This window comes from Emys orbicularis, chromosome 1 (assembly GCF_028017835.1).
Source record: "Emys orbicularis isolate rEmyOrb1 chromosome 1, rEmyOrb1.hap1, whole genome shotgun sequence".
NCBI lineage: Eukaryota > Metazoa > Chordata > Testudines > Emydidae > Emys > Emys orbicularis.
In genome coordinates, this window is record NC_088683.1 from 4,323,189 (window position 1) to 4,348,042 (window position 24,854).

Sequence of the window (24,854 nt, forward strand, 5' to 3'; positions counted from 1 at the left end):
ACTGGAAAATTTGTGAGTGAATGATTTACTGTATATACTTGATCATAAGCCAGTTCGTTTATAAGCCGACTCTTCCCCCCCCCCCCCCGCACCCCCCCCCCCCAAGATGGATAAGTAAAAATGGAAAATTTTTATGACCCGTTCATAAGCCGACCCTATAATTCAGGGGTCGGCAAACTTTGGCTCCCGGGCCATCGGGATAAGCTGCTGGTGGGCTGAGATGGTTTGTTTACCTCGAGCGTCCGCAGGCACGGAGGTAAACCTAAGTAAACAAAGTGTCCCAGCGCGCCTGCTTACCCTGACGGGCTGGGACAGCAACTGGTGGGGAAATTTTTGGGGGGAGAGAAACGGGGGGTCAGGGGAGTAACCCCTGTGACCACCCCCCACATGACCCCACCCCTAGCCCGGGACCCCCACACTCTCCCCATCCCATCCCATCCCTTCCCACCTTATCTGGGGAGGGCCAGGGGAGGATGTCTCTGGCCTGGCTGGAGCTGCTCTGGCAGGCTGGGCAGCGCGGCCGCAACCTGCTCTGGTAGGCCAGACCGGGTGGTGCGGCCACAGCATGTTCCAGCGGGCTGGGCTGGGCGGTAGGGTCGCAGTGTGCTCCGGCGGGCCGGGCGGCGCGGCCACAGCCTGCTCAGGGGGGGGGGGGGGGGGGCTGAGCGGCATGGCTGCAGCCTGCCAGCTCTGGAGCTGCAGCTGCTTTGGAGGCTGGGGGGAGAGCAGCGTGGCCAGAAGGGGTGTGACTCTGACGCCTCTTCCCTTCTGGCTCTGCTGGCTGTGCTGCCTCTCCTTGCTCCCTCTGTTGGGGGGAGGGGCTGTGTCCCACATCTCCCTCTCTATACCCGTTCATAAGCCGACCCCCTTCTCTGGTGCTTCCCTTTTTTACTAAAAAAAATTCGGCTTATGAACGAGTATTTACGGTACTTTGTCTGAAATATCTCTGAGACAACCCCCCATGGCAGAGAAGCCTCCCTACCACAGTGCGTGAAGTGGAGAGATTCGTATGACAGGATGACTATGAAGCAGCAAGCAGGGATACCTTTTATTTCAGACGCAAGCCAGGCTGTGACAGCCTTATTTCTTATTTGGTATCTTCTTGGCTTCCTGCCTCCAGGCTTACCAAACCTCTTTCTGACTCTTGGCCCTTCCACTTATGTATATTGCCTGTTCCTTATCCTGGGTGAAAGTAAAGTGAAAAGTGAACAAACGTTTGCCTCCAGGGGGACTAGATGTATATAGACACTGTGCTTTGTGAACTCTGCTCTGCACCAGCATTCTTGTTGCTTCCGCCCCTGGGAATCTGCAGAACCTGATTTCTGTTGAAATTTGTTTTAGCCAAATGCATCCCTCTTTGAGGCCTGCTGCAATGAACGGATCCAACAGTTTGATGATAAAGAGGAGGAGGAAGATATCTGGGAGGAGAAGGAAATAACCTATGCAACCCAAGTCAAATCAAGAACACGGTAAGGTGAAAGCAAAAGGTCTGTCTTTTTTTTCTGAATATTGTCAGGTTGTATATTCCAGTTCATTATTCCTTATAAATATGTGCTTTGGAGCCTCTTGCTTGTATAAAACAGAATGACTTTATATGAGTTGCTCCTATAAAGAGATTATTGCTTGTCTTAAACTTCGAGCAAGACACCTGTCATGTACAAATGAGGCCAGGCTTGAGGGCATGTAATAATGAGGGAAACACTAGGATACACAACCAGTTGTGGAGGAGAGAAACTGCCTTTATTTGAAGAATTTTTTAGAAGCCATTCCTTTTCTCACCTCCCAGAAACTGAGTGTAAAGCCCATGTCTTGTTCCGGAGGAAGAGGTAGAGAGAACAGCGATTACTTTGTTTAATAAGGGAGGAGATGTAGGGTTCTTTTTAAAATTGTGAAAACAAGAAAAAATTGTTTTTGATGAGAATTAGGACCCTTACATGTTGTGTAGCTGGTATTGTAATGAATTGGTGATTCATCCCTTAGATTTATTAATTATTTAATAATAAATTCTTCTATAGTTGCAGTTTTAAAAGATGTGGACAAATTGGACAACAGAAACAACCAAGAGGCTGAAATTGAATTGTGTGAAATGTATTAATATTCTCAGTCCAGTTGCTAATGGACAATTATCTGCATCACACAAGCCACCAGGCCAGGTGGCACTAACTTGCCTGCTGTTCTTGTTCTCAATCTCGATTGAGATTGAACTCACTTCCCTGGCCTAGAAATGATTCTTCTAGGACGGGCGGCAGGTGTTAGGTACTGTAGAGGGGTTGTGTGGGGAAGCTTGCCCTGCTGCTGCCTATGCGCTATATTTTGGAAATAAATACTGTAGAGGACTTCAGTCTCCAGGGCAGTCAGTTCCAGCACCTTTATCAGCTGCGAATTAATAAATCCTAACGGGATGGGTGTGACCGTTCTCGATGCCAGTGAGAATCAGCCCTTCAGTTAAAATCAGTGGTGCACACTGTAACACCAGCTGGTTTGATAACTTTAACTTTCTTGGATGTAGAAGGGGACAACTTCCAAATCGAATCTTTTTGTTTTTATTAAAGATCATTTGTAATGTCAATTTTGTTTATCCTTTGCTTATCCTTCGCTCTGATGCTTCTTTCTTGTTGTTCTTGACTGATCACTCATCCCAACTTTTCAATCGTTGCAGTATGGAAAATGTAATTGAGTAAAATCACTGTGTTTTAGTCAGTTTCCATTTGATGTGTATAAAAGCAGAAAGATTTGTTTACTGTCCTGTGTAATTTTTGTTTCTATATAACAAGTATACTCCCTCCTGTCCAAATCTCCTTCTCCCAAAAATCTAAGTGAAGAAAGTTGTCTTGTGCCACCGAAGATGAAGATGGACCTATATTAATTGAATTAGGCCTTCTGTCTCCTTTTTATTTACAAGGTTGAATGAAAGGTCAGAAATATGTAGCTGCTGCTAGTGGGAATGAAAATTGTGGGTGCAATAAAGTCATAATTCTCATTTGATTAGAAATGTAAGTCGTGATGACAGAGATCTGCCCTCCCTTGAGTTCTGTATACTTCTTCCTCTTTCCTTCCCACCCACTTCTGTACTTCGGTCTCTTGCCTTTTTTGTTATGTTTAGTTTAAAGTGCATGCTCCTCAGGGAAAGACTGTCTTTTGATGTGCCTGTAAAGTGCTGTGCACACCTGTGATACTACTGTGAATAATAATAATTGACTTATGAGAAATGATTCAGAATTGTTTGTATAGCTTTATTTAGTGATGGGGAGAAGGGTGTAGTAAACACAGGAACAACGAGGAGTTCGCTGGCACCTTGAAGACTGATTATTAGCGCATAAGCTTTCGTGGGTAAAAAACCCACTTCTTCAGATGCATGACTCCATGCATCTGAAGAAGTGGGTTTTTTACCTACAAAAGCTTAAGCCCAAATAAATCTGTTTGTCTTTAAGGTGCCACCAGACTCCTCATTGTTTTTGTGGATACAGACTAATACGGGTACCCCTCTGATACTTGGTAAACACAGGAGGGATTCTGTAGGGGTTTACTGGGAATATAAATGGGAAATTATGGGAAGAAACTACAAAACAGAAAATTTAGGCTGAATGTTAGGCCGAAATTCCTGAAGGACATTTATTAAGCTGAGGAATATCTCCCGTAGGAAGCCCTGTCTTTTATGATATCAAAAACTACATTGATCAAAGCATTAAAAGACACACTTTAAGGAAGCATCCGCACTGTCCCTTTCTTCCCCCTCCTGATGGGACTAGCAGGTAGGGGATGGACTACATGGCCTAATAGGTCTTTCTAACTCTGATTTCTATGATTTAGGTTTGGAGTGTCTCAGACCTCAGAGAGTTCCTCAAAAAGTGATCTAGAGAATGGGGATCGTGATGGCAGTGTGGACTCAGAAGAAGAGGAGGAAACAGAAGAACAAACAACACCTCTCACCGAGAACACCAACAAGAATAATCCTTCTGAGCAGAAAGACTCTGACTCTACTGAAGGTAAAAAGTTCAACATACCATCTTAATTAAGTCTCCAGAAACATGTCTCAGGCAGTCTTTCCTGGAGGTCTACCACTTGGGTGTATGTCTAGCCACCTGCAAGCCACATGACTACTGAGGCTACTCAGTAATGTAGCCTCAGCAGCTGGGAAGTAAAATGCCCATTGTGAATTTGCATCTGTGTATTCCTGCCTTAAAAATGTTGTAGGGATTGGATCCTGCAGGTGCAGAGAGTTAGAGCTCTGCAAGATTGCAGTGTCAGTTACTCTCCTGGACCCAAGCAGGGTATAATTACTATAACCGTGTCAATTTTTATTAAAAATCAACGAAGAAGATATTAAGTGAGAGGACTAAGGCGCTGATCCCCAGGATATTTTTAAGGGTTTTATGGTGAGCAAAACTGAATATATTCAGGCCCAACCTTTCTTCCCCCTCCTCTTTTTTACTATGTGAAGAACTGCCTGTTATTTCAGTTTCAGTTTTGCTGTTGTAAACCCATCCTTGCCGGGCCTGGGGAAGGAGTATACACACATGAGCCTGGCCCAGAGCAACACAAGGGAATGATCTCAGCATGTAGTGCTTGAGACAGGAAGTGCAACTGACAATAAACAAGAGTGAAACTGACTATACACACTGCACTGTCAGTTGCTCAAAGTAAATCAACTGAAATGAAGGGAGAGAAGTTTTTTGCAAACTTCTTTTATATTAATCTTCGGTGTTACTTGTGACTAGACTACAAAATTTGCAGAGAGAAATGTTATTTTTTTCAAGTGTGTTGTTGCTACAGAAGAACTGATAGCATTGTGCAAGTCTGCTCCTGTAAAAAACAAAAACTTTCCACTGCCATTACCTACTGTTTGTGTTACAAAAACATAGATATTTTCAGGTCATCATCAGAGGGACATCTACATCCAGGCCAATTAAATTAAGAATATTTATACAACAGGCACTTTCTGTGGACCACGTAATTGGTGCAATTGTCTTTGTCTAGAAACTAAGTTCAGATATTGGTACAATTCATGAGTGAATATAGGTTTGGTGAATCACCTCCTAATTTATGCATGTTCCTGAACAGCTGATTGGTTTGGCACAATACACATTGTATTAAGAGAGGTACTGCATTGCAGGTCAGGAAGCAAATCACTGTTAGAACTGTGTGTCTGAAACTGAGGAGCTAGAAGGATGTTCTAATAGATAAGGCAGTGGACTGGGACTCAGGATATTTGGATTTAATCCCTGGCTCTGTTATTTGACCACCTGTGACACCTTGGATAATCTACCCTGTACATCAGTTCCCCCCTGTAAAAATGGGGATAATAGCACTTCCCTACCTCATAGGGACATTGAGAGGATGAATTCCATTAATGATTGACACATTCAGATAGTATGGTGATGAGGGCCATATAAGTACCAGATGGATAGAAACTTGGCCAGATCTTGCCTGCAGCTAGTGCATTGCAGTTACAGAATTGTATAAATAAATTTCTTAATAAGTGCTCCCCTATTGTGGAGGTTACAATATTTGTCAGAGAAACCAATTTTCAGATAAAACGGTAAATGGCCTGATTTCTTTCAACAACATGAGATTCACCTACAGTCCTCCTATAGAGTCCCATAAGGATTCCCATTGCACAATTTTTGTTTTTTACCTCTGGGAATTCCCCCCCCCCCCCCCCCTCCACTTTGACTTTTTTTGTGAAGGTGTAAGGTTGTACAAAAGAAACTCCTGTTTATCTTTGTACCTTCAGGATCTGGGTGGACAGCTGTGTTTGAGTCTGTGAATTCAAAACCCCCGGCACCCTGTGTGGCCATGGATGTTGGATCAAGTGTATGGGATTCAGCAGCACCAGAGACAGCCACTCCTGAGGAGAAAGGATGGGCAAAATTTACAGACTTTCAACCTTTTTGTTGGTAAATGAAGTATAAATACCAGTAACTTCTCCACAAATTCTGAAAGAATGTTTGGCGTGTGATTGTATGGAATAACTGGCTAGGGGTCTGTGCTGTAATCTTTCTTTTCTTTTCTCTAAATATTGTCTGTGTGGATTCTGGATCAATACTCTCACCTCTGTGTTGGCACTGATTGAAATCAGTGGTATCCATATCTCATACTATAATGATACTGTATATATTATCACTGTTGCAAGGCTCTGACTATACTGTAAGTTATTAGGGTTGCTTGTAATAACTTCTTTTTTAGGAGTTATTTCTAAGTAGCCTATATCAGGACCGGAGCAGCTGTGGTTCATTCTCGGGTCTTTTCTTTTCTAGCTCAGAATCAGGTCCCAGATGTAGTTCTCCTGTGGATACAGAAAGCAGTGACTCAGAGGGAAACCCCAAGCAGGGTCAGGACAAGAACTGTAAGTGGCAATAATATTATGAAATGTAAAGGGGTTCATTTGCATCTGTAACCATTTTGAGTATTGCCTAACATCCCAGGTTTGTGGGGCAAAGTTCCTGTCCAGTGCTTCCTCACAGATGTTACTTGATAGATCCACTCAGACATATTAGAGCTCCTAAATGTGGGTTCAGCCCCCTAACGAAACAGTAAGAAATGCTGCTACTTTGCATTGGTTACACTCTCATCAGTAATGAAGTAGTAACTTGTATGTTTATAGGATTATGGTTAAATTGCGGAGGCCCCACATTTACACCTTGTAAGCACTGTGCTGTAGCAGCAAATTCCTTCCTATTTCTTTCCAAGTGTTCCTTTATAAAATCAGTTACTAAACATTGTAATACCACAAAAAGTGATCTTTGGAATCTGGATTCCAATAGAAGGGAGCCGATGAAAGTAGTGACAGAAGAGACTAAAGCACTAATATTGGTGTCTTTGAGGTTAGATTAGAGAACCAATCTGGAGCTTCTCCGAGAACTGAAGCTGAAAGGCTTTGAAATTTTGGTTTAACTTTTTGAAAATAAATTCACACTCCTTTGTGTTGCATGATTTTTATCTGATACCAGAAGTAGAAATGCCAAAACCCAGCAAGAGAAGCTATCCCTGTTGTATTTCTGATGAGCCACAGCCAGAAAGTACTGGATATCTAGTGAGATTTTTCAGTCTAATTTCTTGACCCAAAAAAAGGCAGGGGGAATAAGAACATAAGAAAGGCCGTACTGGGTCAGACCAAAGGTCCATCTAGCCCAGTATCTGTCTACCGACAGTGGCCAATGCCAGGTGCCCCAGAGGGAGTGAACCTAACAGGCAATGATCAAGTGATCTCTCTCCTGCCATCCATCTCCATCCTCTGACGAACAGAGGCTAGGGACACCATTCTTACCCATCCTGGCTAATAGCCATTTATGGACTTAGCCACCATGAATTTATCCAGTCCCCTTTTAAACATTGTTATAGTCCTAGCCTTCACAACCTCCTCAGGTAAGGAGTTCCACAAGTTGACTGTGTGCTGCGTGAAGAAGAACTTCCTTTTATTTGTTTTAAACCTGCTGCCTATTAATTTCATTTGGTGACCCCTAGTTCTTGTATTATGGGAATAAGTAAATAACTTTTCCTTATCCACTTTCTCCACATCACTCATGATTTTATATACCTCTATCATGTCCCCCCTTAGTCTTCTCTTTTCCAAACTGAAGAGTCCTAGCCTCTTTAATCTTTCCTCATATGGGACCCTCTCTAAACCCTTAATCATTTTAGTTGCTCTTTTCTGAACCTTTTCTAGTGCTAGAATAACTTTTTTGAGGTGAGGAGACCACATCTGTACACAGTATTCGAGATGTGGGCGTACCATGGATTTATATAAGGGCAATTAAAAATTCTCAGTCTTATTCTCTATCCCCTTTTTAATGATTCCTAACATCCTGTTTGCTTTTTTGACCGCCTCTGCACACTGCGTGGACATCTTTAGAGAACTATCCACGATGACGCCAAGATCTTTTTCCTGACTCGTTGTAGCTAAATTAGCCCCCATCATGTTGTATGTATAGTTGGGGTTATTTTTTCCAATGTGCATTACTTTACATTTATCCACATTAAATTTCATTTGCCATTTTGCTGCCCAATCACTTAGTTTTGTGAGATCTTTTTGAAGTTCTTCACAATCTGCTTTGGTCTTAACTATCTTGAGTAGTTTAGTATCATCTGCAAACTTTGCCACCTCACTGTTTACCCCTTTCTCCAGATCATTTATGAATAAATTGAATAGGATTGGTCCTAGGACTGACCCTTGGGGAACACCACTAGTTACCCCTCTCCATTCTGAGAATTTACCATTAATTCCTACCCTTTGTTCCCTGTCCTTTAACCAGTTCTCAATCCATGAAAGGACCTTCCCTTTTATCCCATGACAGCTTAATTTACGTAAGAGCCTTTGGTGAGGGACCTTGTCAAAGGCTTTCTGGAAATCTAAGTACGCTATGTCCACCGGATCCCCCTTGTCCACATGTTTGTTGACCCCTTCAAAGAACTCTAATAAATTAGTAAGACACGATTTCCCTTTACAGAATAAGCATTTAAACCTCTGAATTTTTTGTGCTTCACTCAGTGCTAGTTTAGAGCTTGATTCTCCTGTTGACCTAGAAAATCCCCTCTGGTGCTTTGGTTTTCAAGTCCTCAAACTGATCTTACTGATATCAAACAAACAAACCTCAAGACATTAATAAATGCCAGAACATCAAATTAAGAAACTCCTGGTTGCATTTTCACCCATCTTAGATCAAAACAGGGTTTTAAGGATCAATAGTAGAAACACACATTTGCCCCAATCGTGTCACAGTTCAGCACATTAAGCTTATTAAAGGTACCTATGAAAATCAGGGTAGATTCCCAGTGCAGCTTATTCCCATCCATGCTTCTAGCTGTGTGGAAGCACAATCTTTGTAATCCTCCCATGACAGGTCTCTTTTCTGAGTATGGGTCAGTGTGGAGCACAAGTGCGTGTACATGTGCATGAGACTGGATTCTTTTGAATAGCAGTGTTGGTCAGGGCCATGCACGCACCCTATGCTCCTCATGTTCCCATGAGAGGGCATAAAGGGTCGAGTGGCTGCAACCCTCCCTTAGTTCCCTCTTACCACCTGTGGCAATGAAACAGAACCCAGCAAGTGCCTGACTGCTACTCTGTTCAGTTATTTCCACCCAGTTAGTGAAAAATTCTGTCTTCACACCCCCTTTTCTCCGAAAGATGTTCCTTCAAAAAAAAAAAAAAAATGGATAGACAACTTCCGTGTACAGTGGGACAAGGCACTTTGTGCCAAGCTCCATGTCTCACGGTGAAGTCCAAGCTCTCAGGGTTCAAACCCTACCTTCCTGCCATGGACTGATCTCCATCAAGGATGGACAGAGCTGATACCGTTTCTAACTAGGAGACTGCCACATCCTGGATAAGTGCTTTTTGTGTGAGTCCTTTTCTGCCAGGACCCACAAGTCCAGGGACATATGGCTGAGTGGCATCTATTTGAGCAATCTGTGCAGGTCACTTTGGTCCTAGAGGTAAATGGTTACAACCAGAGTGAGATTGGATAAACCAGTATTGGACCCTATCGAACACTCTTCACGTTCCGAGATAGGGCGGTGGAAAGAGAGTGAAAAGACACCAGCAGAGTCAGCGCATCTGATGCTGACCACCTCCTCATCAGTGAAATCTCCAGTGTGTAAGACCTCAGTGTCGACAGCTGTGGTGCCGAGCACCTCTGCACCAGTAGTTCTGGTGCTTACAACTCCGGCTCCTCTATTGACTGCCCCAACTCAGGTAGAAAAGCTGGCACCTGTGCCTGCTCAAAACAGGACACTGGATTGCATAGCTGGTTCGAGCATAAGCACAGCTTCAAGGCCGAGGGAGGCTTCTGGAGGGAATACATAGGACACCACTCCAAAAGCAAAGCCCCTAAGCAGATGGGCAGAGCAGGAGGCCTGGCCTGGATGCCAGTACTGATCCCCATGATGGAGTTGAGCAAGGACTTCAGGTGTCCATATCACCCCTGGAGACGTTCCTCATACCAAAGAGGTGGCTGGCAGCATGCCATCCCTTAGCAGTGCCCTTCAATTAAGAGAGAGATTCCTCCTTACCATTGCTAACACGTTCCTTTTCTCCAGCACTGAGCAGAGATTCCTCTCCCCATCATTGGAAAATGGCCATAAGGAGGGTATTAAAGAGCTCCCATTCAGAGCGCTGCCCCAACTGGCATGGGAGTGGCGCTGAGCCAGCCAGCCCCAATTTGGTCAGTACCCATACAATAGGCCACTTTGGCCATATTAGTCTTACTGGGGGCTGTCCTTCCACGTGCGGAGGAGCAGCAGCTCTCCTTCCTGCACGTCTAGAAAAAGATGATCATGTTTCCCAACGGCTTTTCTGGCTAGGCCACCACAGGAACAGGAGACGATAGAGGGACAACAACAATCCCCATGTCCCAGCAAGGAATCCTCCTCATTGCTGGATGAGGCAGTAACACCAGCACCTACGCCAGCATTAGATGACTTTAAAGCCTTCCAGGGCCTCCTGCCCTGAACTGCGGAGATCTTGGACATAAGACTGTTTCTACAGGAAGTCTCATAAGCTCTTTGGTATCCTGGGTGTCATCGTGATGACACCGACCAGAATTACTCTCCCTAGTAATGAAGGTATACTACAACCAGCCAAAAGGCTCTGGCAGACCTCAGCTATTCTTCTTCCCACCTCTAGGTGTGCAGAGAAAAGGGATCAGGTGCCACCAGAAGGTTTTGAATACTTTTATGCCTGCCCAAACCTAGGGTTCTTGGTCTTCTCTGCAGTTTGGACTGTCGGTGTAGAGAGTCTTGCCAAATGCCTAGTGGTGGTAGCAGCACATAAGCCTGCTAGGGAACTCCAAAAAATAATTTCTTATCCCATCACAGATGATAGAGTTTGAGGAGTCCTGGTCAGTTCTGGTCCGAGAGCATATACTCATATTTCCAGTAGAGATAAGGTGGTGTTAGTACCGTTATACAAGGCACTGGTGAGACCTCATCTGGAATATTGTGTGCAGTTCTGGTCTTCCATGTTTAAGAAGGATGAATTCAAACTGGAACAGGTACAGAGAAGGGCTACTAGGATGATCCGAGGAATGGAAAACCTGTCTTATGAAAGGAGACTCAAAGAGCTTGTTTAGCCTAACCAAAAGAAGGCTGAGGGGAGATATGATTGCTCTCTATAAATATATCAGAGGGATAAATACCAGGGAGGGAGAGGAATTATTTAAGCTCCGTACCAATGTGGACACAAGAACAAATGGATATAAACTGGCCATCAGGAAGGTTAGACTTGAAATTAGACTAAGGTTTCTAACCATCCGAGGAGTGAAGTTCTGGAATAGCCTTCCAAGGGGAGCAGTGGAGACAAAAGACATATCTGAGTTACTACAGAGAATTCTTTCCTGGGTGTCTGGCTGGTGAGTCTTGCCCACACGCTCAGGGTTTAGCTGATCACCATATTTGGAGTCGGGAAGGAATTTTCCTCCAGGGCAGATAGGCAGAGGCCCTGGGGGTTTTTTGCCGCCTTCTGCAGCGTGGGGCACAGGTCACTTGCTGGAGGATTCTCTGCACCTTGAAGTCTTTAAACCACAAGTTGAGGACTTTAATAGCTCAGACATAGGTCAGGGGTTTGTTACAGGAGTGGGTGGGTGAGATGCTGTGGCCTGCGTTGTGCAGGAGGTCAGACTAGACGATCATAATGGTCCCTTCTGACCTTAAGGCGAAATTAGGGCTGGCATAAGCCCGGAGAAGAGTACTTGAATGGCTGAAAGCCTGGTGGTGTCAGGGTGCTGACACCCTGCTACCACAAGAAAGACACTCTCATGCTAGAGGCAGGGGGATAACAAGGTAACTCGCGGCTCTGGGTGCCTCGAGAACTGTCTCACACTTCACCTGCTGGGTGTCAATAACAACATGGTTGATTTTCTGAGAAAACAATTGATCTGTGGAAATCCATCATAGCAGCGATGTTCCTGTGTTGGGAAAACCCAGTGATTGACATGTTTGCTGTTGTCATCAATGCCAAGTGCCAGAAATTTTGTTCCAAAGTGAGCATGAATCTGAGGTTGTTACGGGACACCTTCTTTCTGCAGTAGTCCCAAGTATTCTCATATGCCTTTCCACTGACTTCCCTGAGTCCCAGGGAGGCTTCCAAAATCAAGAGAAAATAGAGAGCACTTTTCAGCTTGTGGTTCTTCTAAACTACGGCGGGAGGGCTTTGCTAACACACCTCTCTCACTGGCAACCATCTGAGGTAATCCATGATGCTGCTAGAACAGCAGCTTCTGTTTCTCTCCCCCAGCATCACTCGCTGCCTCCTTATTGAGTCCTCGGATTGACAAGTCATAAACCACTTCCTCAGTTTTCTTGACATTGTACTTCAAGCCATCGTAGCGCTTCCTCAAGGAGTCATTTTTCAGATTGAGGAGACGGAAGCCAGAATCCAGCTAGTTAATGAAGGTGGAGATGCGAAGAGGACGAGAATAGTCACCTGCGGTGACACTGTTCACTGCCAATCTAGACTACTCACTGGCGAGAGTCAGAATCCCAGAGAGGTAGTCTTCAATGTCCAGGTGAAAACCTCTCTCTCGATCAGCCTCAATTCCAAGTATTTCTGTAACCGCTTCTCGAGTCACTAATGTTTCTGTCTCCAAGTAGACAACAAATGCTGCCAGAAACACCAAGCGCTGTAGCACAAACCTCCAGTGTTCGTGAAATCTGTAGTACTGATCAGCTGGAAACTTGGTTTTCAGAGATGCTAGCTGTGTTTTGACTGTACCAAAGTGTTCTCGAGCCTTCTGACACTTCTTTGGTATGTCCTGAAATCCAGCTCCCTGGTGAACCCCCTGCAGCAGCGTTAAGATCTCCCAAGCCATCTGTTCCAGGGTCTGAACCACTTTCCTGATTTCCTCTCAGATGTCCTGGTTGGCGGTGAGGACCCCCTGCAAGGTGATGAAAATATCACTGACCGACATGGTGCACTGCCAGGCCGGGCACGCGGGGAGCCGCCACCCAGGGGCTAGGACGCTCCCAGTGCTGCCTCCGACCCACCTCTCCCGCTCTCAGCCGGGACCACAACCGCTGCTCAGGGACCTTCCAACTGTTCTTGTGGCTTCGTATTGGCCAAGACTGTTTCGGCTGATGGCCTGCTGCAAATATGTATCTGGCCTTTCATTCAGCTCCCACCCTGTCCAGACCTGTTCTCATAACATCATGGTCAGATACTCCATCCAGACCTGAAGTCACTGCACCTGATGTCATGGCTGCTGGCTGGTTGAGTACAATGGACAGAGTCTGCTTCCTACAGGTCCAGGAAATCGTAATATAGAGCAGTAAAGCATGTACCAGAAGAACACAAATTCACATCAATGAAAAAGGTTTTTCAGAATGGGCTGCCCAACATAGTCTGGACCCTGTCCAGCCCCCTCGATACTACATATCATCAGCTACTTATTGCACTCCAGACTGGCGGTTAGCTCTATTAAAGCCCACCTTGTGGTGATTTCAGTTTGCCTGTATGGTCAGGGTTGCTCTTCTCTCACCCCATGATATCAGAGTTTCTCAAAGGGTCATTATGCATTTGCCGAAAGTCAGAGAACCTACCTCTCCTGAGACCCCAGTCTAGTCCTGTGACTCATGGAGCCTCCATTTGAACCTCTGTCAGCCTGTGCCCTGCATCACCTCGCTCTGAACGCAGTCTCTGTTACTCTGGCCAGGAGAGCGACTGAGCTTCAGACACTTGTGGCCGAACCCTTCCCCCCACTCTCAGTACCACATTCCATAGCGTCATGGTGGTGCTGCAGCTGCACCCCAAGTTCATTCCTAGGGTGGGCTCAGAATTTCATCTAAACCTGTCAATCATCCTGCCCGTCTTCTTCCCAGAACCACACTTGGCACATGGAAGAAGGAAATCACACACTAGATGTATCCAGGACTATGCTTTGTTACATTGACAGGATCAAATCATTCACACTATCTCCCTATGTGTCTAGAGTGGCAGCTGGATATTCTAATGGTCAAGTTACCTCCTCACAGAGGGTATCAAAATGCTTAACACAGTGTAGCTAGCTGGTGTACCTCTCCCACTGAACATCAGGTTTATTCCACCAGAGCTCCAATAACATCTTCTGCTTGCTTCACATATGTGCCCATTGACTTTTGTCAAGCATAATGCATTGGACTTAGTTGCTAGAGCAGATGCCATGTTCGAGAGAGCAGTACTACAATCTCTGCATCACTGGTGCAGCTGTAACTCCTCATTGCCACCATTCCTAGGGGATACCGCTTGCCAGTCACCAAAGAGAGTTCCACAGAGATGCATACTTGAAGAAGAGAGAACGGTTACTTACTTTACAGAAACTGTGTTTCTTTGAGATGCTGATGTCAGTGTGGATCCCACAACTCGTCTTCCATCCCTGCTTTGGGAGACCTCAGCTACACGGGCTTTGAATTGTGAGGGACCCGAAGGAGGGTTGTGGCTGCTCCAGCCTTTATGTCCTTGCACAGGGGCACAAGGAAGCACAGGGTCCGTGTGCAGCCCCGATGGATACTATAATTAAAAAAAAGCCACCTCACATATGTGAGGCACATACCTGCCTATGGTGGGATCCATACTGAGAACGTTTCAAAGAACCACAGCTGCCGTAGGTTAAGTAACCATTCTGTTTTACTGAAAGTATTTGGGATATATTTGAGAGTTTTAGCAGTTCGTCCTGTGTTTCTGTTCATTTTTTTCATGTGAATTATTTACTCTTTCTTTGCAGTCAGCGCTGCCTCACCCTGTGTTTGGAATGTCTGTGTGGCAAGGAAGGCACCTCTGGTGGCTTCAGACAGCAGCTCATCTGGAGGCTCAGACAGTGAGGAAGAGGAGGATAAAGCTGATATCGTCACAGAAACCATCAGTACAGGCTCGGGCCAGGAAACCATCAAACTCACCATGGATGCTAAGAACGAGAAGGCTGTGTTCACCAGGTGCGAAAGAAATCAGCTGGGGATGGGGTAGATATGTAACTAGGGTTTGTAAGGTGTAATCTGAATCCAAATATGGCATAAGACAATGGGCAACTCACCTCTGGTTTAAAATCAAGTGTAAATCACTCATGGGATGCAGGGCCTGTTCATGAAAACAAGATAAGAATGTTCATGCCTGGGAACATCATGGCACGAAGGATTAATGCAGCAGCTTTTTATTTTCTGAGACCTGGGTTCTGAATGTTGACTGTAGGCGGTTTTGTTAAGGTGCTCTACAGCCTTGCGGAGTGCTGGGTGCTGATAAATTAAAGTATTTATTACTGTTACACAAATGCTGTCTCAGTTCACAAGTGAAAATGTGGGTCTTCCTAGCCACCGAATCATATTGCAAAACTACCACGTAATTGGCACTATCGGCTCACTTGCGATGTAGGAGTGGAATAGTAGTGGGGGATGCAAGCCAAGAGTGAGCTCCGCAAGCAGAGCCACGTGAGGCTTCGTGTCATGAATAACACATGGTGTCACGGATCAGCATTGAGATCGGCAGCCCACAGAACTGCTGGGGGTGCGGGGTTGAAATGGCTCAAGTTATTGGTATTTCCTCATTTTTTTGGAAATTCACTCCTAAATTGTAAGAAGCACAGACCCCCAGAATTAGACATTACAAGTCCCAAGGTTTATGGTAACTTATGGACAGCATCTTTGTAAGAGCCCTGAAATACACACCCTCCATAAGGTTTTACCATAAGACACCTCAGGTGAGAGGGTACATTTCACAAGTTCACAGTTCTTAAAAGGGGAATAGACCAAGCATGGGGGGGGGGGGGGGGGGGTAAAATTTTGATAAGTGACTTAGGCTCCAAAGTGCCCAAATCACTTTTGAAAATGGGCAACTTGGTACTTTCTGAAATTTTACACAAGATCCATTTTTTTTCTTTCCTGTTCTCCTCCCACGTGCTTGTAGGGTATGAGCCAATTAACTGGGGACGCAATATTTTGGAAAGCTTGCTAGGAGCAGTTATTCACCCAGTGTATATAATATAACGATTCATTGCCTTTTGGGGATGGTCAGTTTGAGATACCTGGCACACCTTATTACTCCAGTGAACACTTTCTGGGAATAAGGAAAGATGGCTCATAAAATGGTGTGCTGAAGTAACATGGCTGTAAAACAAAGAGAAATTGCTGGAGAAAATAAACCAGTGACAGATTTTGGTTAATCCAATCTGCGTTGAGTTTTTTATAATCTGAAAATTTTTGAATTTCTGTGTCAGTCCAGGCTGCCTTTTCTGCTGCAGACTTGAAATAAAAATCTGATGCATAAAATTTCATTGCTGACGAGCAATTTGGTTCAGGAGAGCTACTTGGATAAATGGGACAAATTTGCATGCACAGAGATGACGGCCCAGCAGATTGTGCTTTCAGAGATCAGGCTGAAGAAATTAAAGATGGTCAATGTTGCTGACTCGGGCATCTGGGCTAGTAGCCCTCTCTGCTGTTCATAATACACTTGGCTCCTTTTCTCGTGTCCATTGATCCTTGAATTTTAACAAAATAAAACATTTGGAACATAGAGTGGTGGCCAGCACTGTCTTCCAAATTTGTTTTTTCATCTCTGAACCTATGGCATTTACAGCCGGAGTTGTGCTCTAAATTTAGCTGTCTGTCTTGGTTCAGTTTAACACAACAGCAGTTTAAATCCTGTTTGGCATTTTGCGTGACTTTTACATTAGCTTCACAGCAGATTGGGAAAAGGGTATTCTTATTTTGATTAGCTAGATACGTCATTGCCCATGACACTGCTAAGTCTAAGCATTGTAATTTTAGTAATAAGGATCTCTCTCAGGTAAGTACAGTTGTAACTTAAAAACCAAAACAACAAGGTTTCCAGAACCTGCTTTGTTTTGCAGGATTGTGTTTAAACTAATTCTGCTTTTGCAATGCAAGCAAATACTCCGATAACCACAGTCTCCACTATAAAAGTGTGATATCTTAACACAGCCATAATCTCAACCAGAAATTAAAACAAATGGCTGCTGAAACCATCTAAATATATATTTAGGCACTAATTAAAAGTGAGCTGATTTTTCAGAAGTGCTAAGATCCTTTGGCTCCCATTGTCATAAGGGGAAGTTGGGGCTGCCATTATCTCTGAAAATCAGGCCTCTTAAGTCCATAAATATGAATTTAGGTGCCTAACTTTAGATGAGGTTGGTGAGGGAATATCTTTTATTGAATCAACTTTTGTTGGTGAGAGCGACAAGCTTTCGAGCCACACAGAGCTCTTCTTCTTCTTCTGCCCTAGTGGCACAGCTAAATACAAAGTGAAACAGATTGTTTAGCATAATCAGTTCACACGCATTTCAAGGGACCTTTCAAGGTGAAGTGGCCTGTTAACATCACTCCAGTCATGGGGGTGGGGGAGAGGAAAAAATGCCAGGGCACTCTTACTGAAGGAATATCGGGACTCCAAAACCATCCTCACACCACTCACCACACAAAGGACCAGCTTCCTCCAGGGTTACAGCTGACTTCCTCCAGAAACTGCGAATCTCGGAAAACCATGGATGTCACTTCCCTGTACACTAACCTCCCTCACAATGGATGGCATTGCAGTCTGCCTCAGATATTTACAAGATAATGGACAATCCTCAGATATCCACCCCAAACATATTGCCAAACTCATCCATTTCATCCTCACCCATAACGCTTTTATATTCAACAACAAACACTTCATTGAAACTATGGGAACAGCCATTGGTACTAGGATGGGTCCCCAATATGCCAACCTCTTTGTGGGCCACCTTGAAGAATTATTTCTGGGCAAATGCACCATGAAACCAATGATATACCTGAGATACGTCAATTATATTTTCATCCTCTGGACGGACGACCTACACTCCCTCATAGATTCCCACCGCGTCTTCTATGACCGCCCACCCATCCATTAAACTCTCACTAGAACACTTCCACGGTAGCTCAACTTCCTGGACACCTTGATCAGCTCCAACAATGGAACCTTACAGACAACTATATACAAAGCAACAGAGGGTCCTGTGGCACCTTTAAGACTAACAGAAGAAGTGAGGTTCTTACCCACGAAAGCTTATGCTCCCAATACTTCTGTTAGTCTTAAAGGTGCCACAGGACCCTCTGTTGCTTTTTACAGATTCAGACTAACACGGCTACCCCTCTGATACTTAACTATATACAAGAAACCCATGGATCACCACACCTACCTTCCAAGATCCTGTAACCACCCCAAATGCAGCAAGAAATTTGTTAACTGTAGCCAGGCACTCGGATAACACAGAATATGCTCTGAGGAAAAAGTCCGGGATATATCCCGTAACACACTTAAAACCACCTTCGCCTAACAAGGACTCTCCACCAGAGAAGTAGATCGCATCATGGAACGGGCCACCCAAATACCCTGGGAGAACCTGCTTCAATACAGAAATAAACTGCCTCTGACCACACACCTCTAGTTAACACCTACTACCCCACACTGGAACCCATATAGGGTAGCATCAAACATCTATAACCCATGTTTGATGAGAACCCCCTCTTCTGGCTTTCAGACAACCAGAAGGTAATTATCAGAAGCAAGCTCCTCACAGGCCAGGACACACCATCTCAGAGCAGCACCTGGGTTGACCAGATATCCCGATATTAGGGGCTCAACCTGGAACTGTTGCACCACTGTGCTTCCTTAACTCTCCAGCCTCTCTGTGCTATGCCAGTGATGAGCAGCAAACCCCTAGAGGCGCTGCGATCACTCAGCCATCCGCATGTGTAGCCCCACACCAGCTAAATTGCATGAATGCTCCTTGAGTTACTCATGAATCATACAGAGAGAGGCACCAGCTAATCCCCCCCAAAGCCCAGCCTTGCACCCCAGAAATATATCGTCTTACGCTGCTCAAGACTCCCTTGGACAGTGCAAGCTCATTAGTTAGTTCGCCACTTCTTCAAAGGAATGTGGACATGCACCAGCCTTTGTAATCTGAGTTGAGATTCCCCAAGCACTCCAACCAGTGTGTTTTTGGTTGACATAAAACAGATTTATTAACTACAGAAAGATAGATTTTAAGTGACTATAAATAGCAGGCATAGAGATCAAAGAAATACAAATAAATTTGCAGTCTAAACGCTAACTTTAGCACACTAATTAAGATTTGAATTAAGCAGTGTCTCACCCTAACAGACGTTACAGGCAGTTCACAGTTCCTAATACACATACTGAATTTAGACTCATAGACTCATAGACTCATAGTCCTACATATACCTATCACAAGATGTGGTGTACTTCACTCAGTGCACTAAATACCCCCAAAACAATTATATGGGTGAAACCAATCGCTGCGCTCTCAGATGAACTCTCACAGAAAAATGATAAAAAACAAGAACACCATCTCACCTGTGGGTGAACACTTTACTCACAAAGCAATCACTCTGTATCTGACCTCTCAGTCATTCTCAAAGGAAACCTGCATAACACATTCAAAAGATGAGCCTGGAAGCTTAAATGCATAACTTTACTAGATACTAAAAATCATGGACTGAATAAGCCCACTGGATTTATGGCTTATTACAACAATCTGTAACTTTACCCCCTGCCTAGCTGCCTTTTTTTTTTTTTTTTTTTTCCTTTTCCCCCTATGACTAGAGAGGTGTTAGCGGGCCACTTCACCCTTGAAATATGTGTGAACAACTTATGCTAAACAATCTGTCCCACCTTGTATTTTGCTGTGACACTCTGAGTACATTTCCTAGACCTGCAGAAGAGCTCTGTTTAAGCTCATACGCTTGTCTTTCTCACCAAGAGAAGTTGGTCACCCACCTTGTCTCTCTAATATCCTGGGACTGTAATAACATTGTATATAACTTTAGATGCTCAGTTGTGAAGATGTTGGTGTGAGGGTCTGCCTTAGTTTGCCCATCCATAAAATGTAGCTAATATTTATTCCTCCGGGATGCAGATGATTAATGAATTAATGTGTGTAGTAAAGTCCTAAGAGGATGTCAAGTGCTAAAGAAATGCTTATTATTAGGGTTTAAAACTCATTTGTCGTCATGGTGCTACATAACAGATAATTTCACAGTGTATGTTAACATTTAGTAAATCAGTACTGTGCTATGCCAGAGATTTTAAAGACATGAATGATTGTCAGCAATCACCAAAGGGATTACCTTGAGACAAACTGAAGTTTTTTCCCATATGCACCCAATAAATGTTGTCTTTCCTAATCTCCTCCAAAGGAGTTGCAAAACATGGAGAAATGGTTCTCAGTAATTAAGAGAGGGAAAATTGGCCTGAGATGGAGCTCATATAGAAGATGAACTGAATTTCATCTTACTATACAACAAGATGAAATTCAGTAAAAACAAGTGCAAAGTACTACACTTGGGAAGGAAAAATCAAATGCATCATTTAACAATGGCAAATAACTGGCTGGGTGGTAGTACTGCTGAAAAGGATCTGGGAGTTAGTGGATCACAATCTGAATATGAGTCAACAATGGGGTGCAGTTGTGAAAAAGATTAGTATCATTCTAGGATGTATTAACAAGAGTGTCATACGTAAGAGACAGGAGGTAATTGTCCCACTCTGTTTCGGCACTGATGAGGCCTCAGCTGGAGTACCGTGTCCAATTCTGGGCACCACATTTCAGGAAGGATGTGTACAAGTTGGAGAGATTCCAGAGGCGAGCCACAAAAATGATCAAAGGTTTAGAAAATCTGACCTACGAGGAAAGGTTAAAAAAAACTTGGCATGTTTAGTCTTGAGAAAATAAGACTTGAGGGGGAACCTGATAAGTTTTCACACGTGTTTAATGCCTGTTATAAAGAGAATGTTGATCAATTGTTCTTCATGTCCGCTGAAGGTAGGACAAGAAGTAATAGCTTTAATCTGCAGCAAGGGAGACTTAGGTTAGATATTAGGGAAGACTTTCTAACTGTGAGGGTAGTTAACTTCTGAAATAGGCTTCAAAGGAAGGTTGTGGAATCCCCATCACTGGAGGTTTTTGAAATCAGGTTGGACCAAACACTAGTCAGGGATGGTCTAGGTTGACTTGATGACCTCTTGAAGTCCCTTCCAGTCCTACATTTCTATGATTCTGACATCTTCACTAGGATGATGATTAAAAAAGCTTTTAAATACTAATAGAGGAAACAGACCTGGAAGTATTTTGCATTAGTGAACTTTGATAATCTCCGAGAATGTTTCCCTCCTGCATTGTATGTTGTTGTGTTTCTTGTAGGAGTCCCTCGTGGAATAACAGCTGTGATCTGTTCAATGGTCGGTATGAGTGGCTCACTAGAGCACCAGCCATGTGAATTTTAACCCTCCTTGGCTTGTGCAACAGATGCACAAAAGGATATTTAGGATATCAAAATCCCATTTCTTTTAGGGAAAGCTTTGCAGTGCACTTTTTAGCATCAAGAGAGGACTCTAATAAATTTGAGGTTGATTAGTTTTTCTCTATCTTTACTCTTACATGCATAATAATACATAACATTTGTTCTTCAAGTATATGTCCCTATGGGTGCTCCACATTCTGTATGTGCGTGCTCATACGCCTTCTCTCAAAGATTTTTTTCCCTGAGCAGTGTCTGTGGGTCTGCGCCTGCGCCCTGCACATCCTCGTGCTCCGGACGGCGGGTATATAGGGAGGGACAGATCCGACACTGCTCCAGTTCCTTTTCAGCAGCCTGAGGTTGGAGACAGAATATTGTGGTGTCCGCTACTTACCTGCATAATTTGTACCTTTTTTGTTTTTATCCCCTTATTTTACTTTTTTTTAACCTGGATTTTTATTTTAGTTCTCTCCCTTACCACAAGTTTTCAATTTTCTTTGTGCTCTCACCTGTCCCCTTGGTTGGCCATGGCTAAGGCTCCCAGCCTGGGCCTTTCTTCAGCTGCGGTTTATTCCTTGTCTGACTATGCTCCAAACCCCAGGCTTCAAACCCTGCCAGACCTGCCACAGCTATTTCCCCTCAGCAACAGGCATTCCAGCTGCCTTGGAGAGTCCCATGTCCTGTCTAAGTGCAAGGTCTGCATCAGGTTTAAAAGCAGATCTTGCAAGTGGAGATAAGGCAGACTAAAGCTCCATTTTGGTGGGTGATCTCTGAGGCCTGCAAGGTAGATTCTCCCCTGTACATCTGCCGCGGCCTCTTTGACTTGTGCTGCTGCTCCAGGGAGCAAAGAGCAGGGGACAACTTCAAAGGCCTCCAAACACTCCAAGAAGAAGCGATCCCAGTCCCTTGATTGGGGCTTGAAGCACTGTGAGAGGTCTCCCCAAAGATCAGGGTCTAAGAGACTTTGCATCCTGCTCCAGGTACCGCTGAGGCTCCTGCTTTTTTTGGCACTGAAGGCTCAGTACTGCCGAAGAGATCTACCACCCCACGTAAAGAGAAGTCTCTCAGCAAACAGACACACTCAACCACATTCTCTGTACCTTCAGAGCCCTCCAGATGCAGGGACTCAAAGAAACTACCGACCCTGACTTCAGCACCCTCTGAGGGCCGTGGGAGTGTGCACGCCCGTTCATCCACACCAACTCCAGTACTGCTTGACCCTCGTCAGCTGAAGGAGTACTGCCCCAGATCACCTTCTTTCCCACAGGGACCTCTGCGTGACAGAGGAGCCAGATTCCACTCTCCTGAGAGGTACAGAGAGGATTCCTTTCTCAGTACTTCAGGCACCCACCGGTACCGACCTACTGATTGGTACCACCGCATCCTGCTACAAAAAGTTGGCCACTTGTACTGACTTGGATGCCATTTCCCACCCAGCTGCCAGTACCTATCCGACCCCCAGTACATACTCAGCTGCCAGTACCAACACCCTTAGCTTCCCCATTGGACACAAGGGATTACACAATTTCTGAACTGGACATCTCTGTCCAGGATTCAGCCACCTTTCCCTTCCCTCCCCTCCTCCATCCCCTGAGTGTACCCTGAGGAGGAGACTCTGGGAGCCGGCCATCACGCTCCCCGCCAATCTTGGCAGGAGCACCCCTGAGGGCCTACTCACTTTCCACATGCCCTGCCACACTGGGCATTCTGGAAGCCTTAGGCTTCCTACAGCAACCAGTTTTGCAGGGTGCCTTCCCATAGAAAGGCATGCCAAAAGGAGCAGCCCTCTGGACTCTGGGAGCACCACCTCCGCGGGAAGGCTTTGTGGAACACCAAGAGTGACGAGTCAAGGAGGAAACTCCCTCTTCCGACAAATCCTCGTCGTCTCCTGACGAAGCAGTCATGCCCCTTCCGCCATCCTACGCAGCTGACTGTAAAGTTTTTCAGGACTTGATGAAGAGGGCAGTCGAGACTTTACAGCTCCCGCTGGAGCAGGTGCAGGAATCCTGACATTCCCTGATGGATATCCTCCATGCTACATCACAAGACAAGAGAGCACTGCCTATTGATAAGGCTATGATTTTGCCCTGGATATTTTTAGTAAAAGTCATGGACAGGTCACGGGCAATGAACAAAGATTCACAGAAGCCGTGACCTGTCCCTGACTTTTACTAAAAACATCCCTTACAAAATGGGAAGGGAGGAAGGTCCAGCACCCTTCCCTGCTGCATGCAGCAGCAGGCTGCGCCCCCCCCTCCCAATCCCCCCGCTCGCTGCCTGCAGCGACTGGGAGCTGGGGGGTTCCCCTGCTGCCGGTGGTGGCTGGGCTGCTGCAGGGCACCCAATGCCACGGAGATTGTGGAAAGTCAGGGAATCCGTGAGCTCCATGACATACTTGTAGCCCTACCTATTGATGATGCACTATTGTCACCAGCCCATAACATCTGGCAGGCACCTGCCACCATTCTGCCTACGTGCAAGACGGCTGGCAAAAAATACCGTCATCCGGCTAAGGGCTCTGAATATCTTTTGTTCTCTTCCCACCCCCAACTCCTTGGTGGTCAGTGTGGTCAACGAGAAGAACAGGCAGCCCCTGCAGAGAGCTACTTCTCAGCAGCATTACAATTTAGGGTAGCAAAATTATCATGCCCTGCTGGCAAAATATGATGACAGCATCTACTCAAAGTTCTTTCAACTTATTGACCATCTGCCACAGGATCAAAGGGACCAATTTGATGCCTTTACAAATGGCTCTCAGTAGCTGCTGCTCACCTCTGTCAGATGGGAATAGTCGTCTTCCCCTACTTGGACAGCTGGCTTCTCAAGGGCAGCTTCTTTGAAGTCAGGTCACACACCAAGTCGTCTCTAGCTCTGTTTCTTTCCCTGGGCCTTCACCTCAGTGCAGAGAAGTCCAACCTAATACCCGCTCAGCATATAGACTTAATCAGGGCCATGCTGGACTCAGTAACCAATAGGGAATACCTACCCACAGACAGGTGCGACACCATGTCCAGCCTCATATTCATGATACAATAGAGCCCTCGGACCACAGAGAGGTCTTGCCTACAACTCTTAGGCCATATGGTGGCCTGCACATTTATGATGCCCCTTGCAAGGCTCCACTTCCGATGCATTCAAACCTGTCTCAGAACCTTTGACACACCAAATAGACATAGCCTGTCCAAATGAGCATTCATTCCCCACGGGGTCCTTGACACTCTTGATTGGTTGAAGGACCCCCACAGGGTATGTGTTGGGAACACCTGCAGAAGTTTACAGCACAGGGCAAGTGGACCATCAAGAATTGTTGCTTCACATTAACGTCCTCAAGCTACGGGTAGTCTACAATGCGTGCCATCACTTCCTACCCAAGATCAAGGGTCACTCCAGGAGAATTATGACACAACAGGGCAGCATTGTAGTACACCAGCTACCAAGGAGGAGCAAAATCTTCTTCTAGATTGAGAAGAGTGTTAAAGAGCTACGGTAGACTTCAATACGACAGTGATGGGTACTATAACATAACCTATGTTTAATAAATAGTTCTGGTGAGTGTGTAATCACTAGACTTAGTAGTATCCTAAAAGCCC

General features: G+C 45.0%; 1 protein-coding gene and 1 pseudogene across 1 annotated transcript in view; one reads left to right on the forward strand and one right to left on the reverse strand.

Annotated features, from left to right (window-relative positions):
- Positions 1-24,854, forward strand: part of PPP6R2 (protein phosphatase 6 regulatory subunit 2) — a 111,207-nt gene that overhangs the window by 67,283 nt on the left and 19,070 nt on the right. The window contains exons 18-22 of the mRNA XM_065397506.1: positions 1,342-1,469; positions 3,811-3,986; positions 5,735-5,897; positions 6,258-6,346; positions 14,694-14,901. Coding sequence (XP_065253578.1) covers positions 1,342-1,469; positions 3,811-3,986; positions 5,735-5,897; positions 6,258-6,346; positions 14,694-14,901 — 764 coding nt within the window. The remainder of the gene's footprint in view (positions 1-1,341; positions 1,470-3,810; positions 3,987-5,734; positions 5,898-6,257; positions 6,347-14,693; positions 14,902-24,854) is intronic.
- LOC135877887 (translin-like) lies at positions 12,201-12,905 on the reverse strand (annotated as a pseudogene).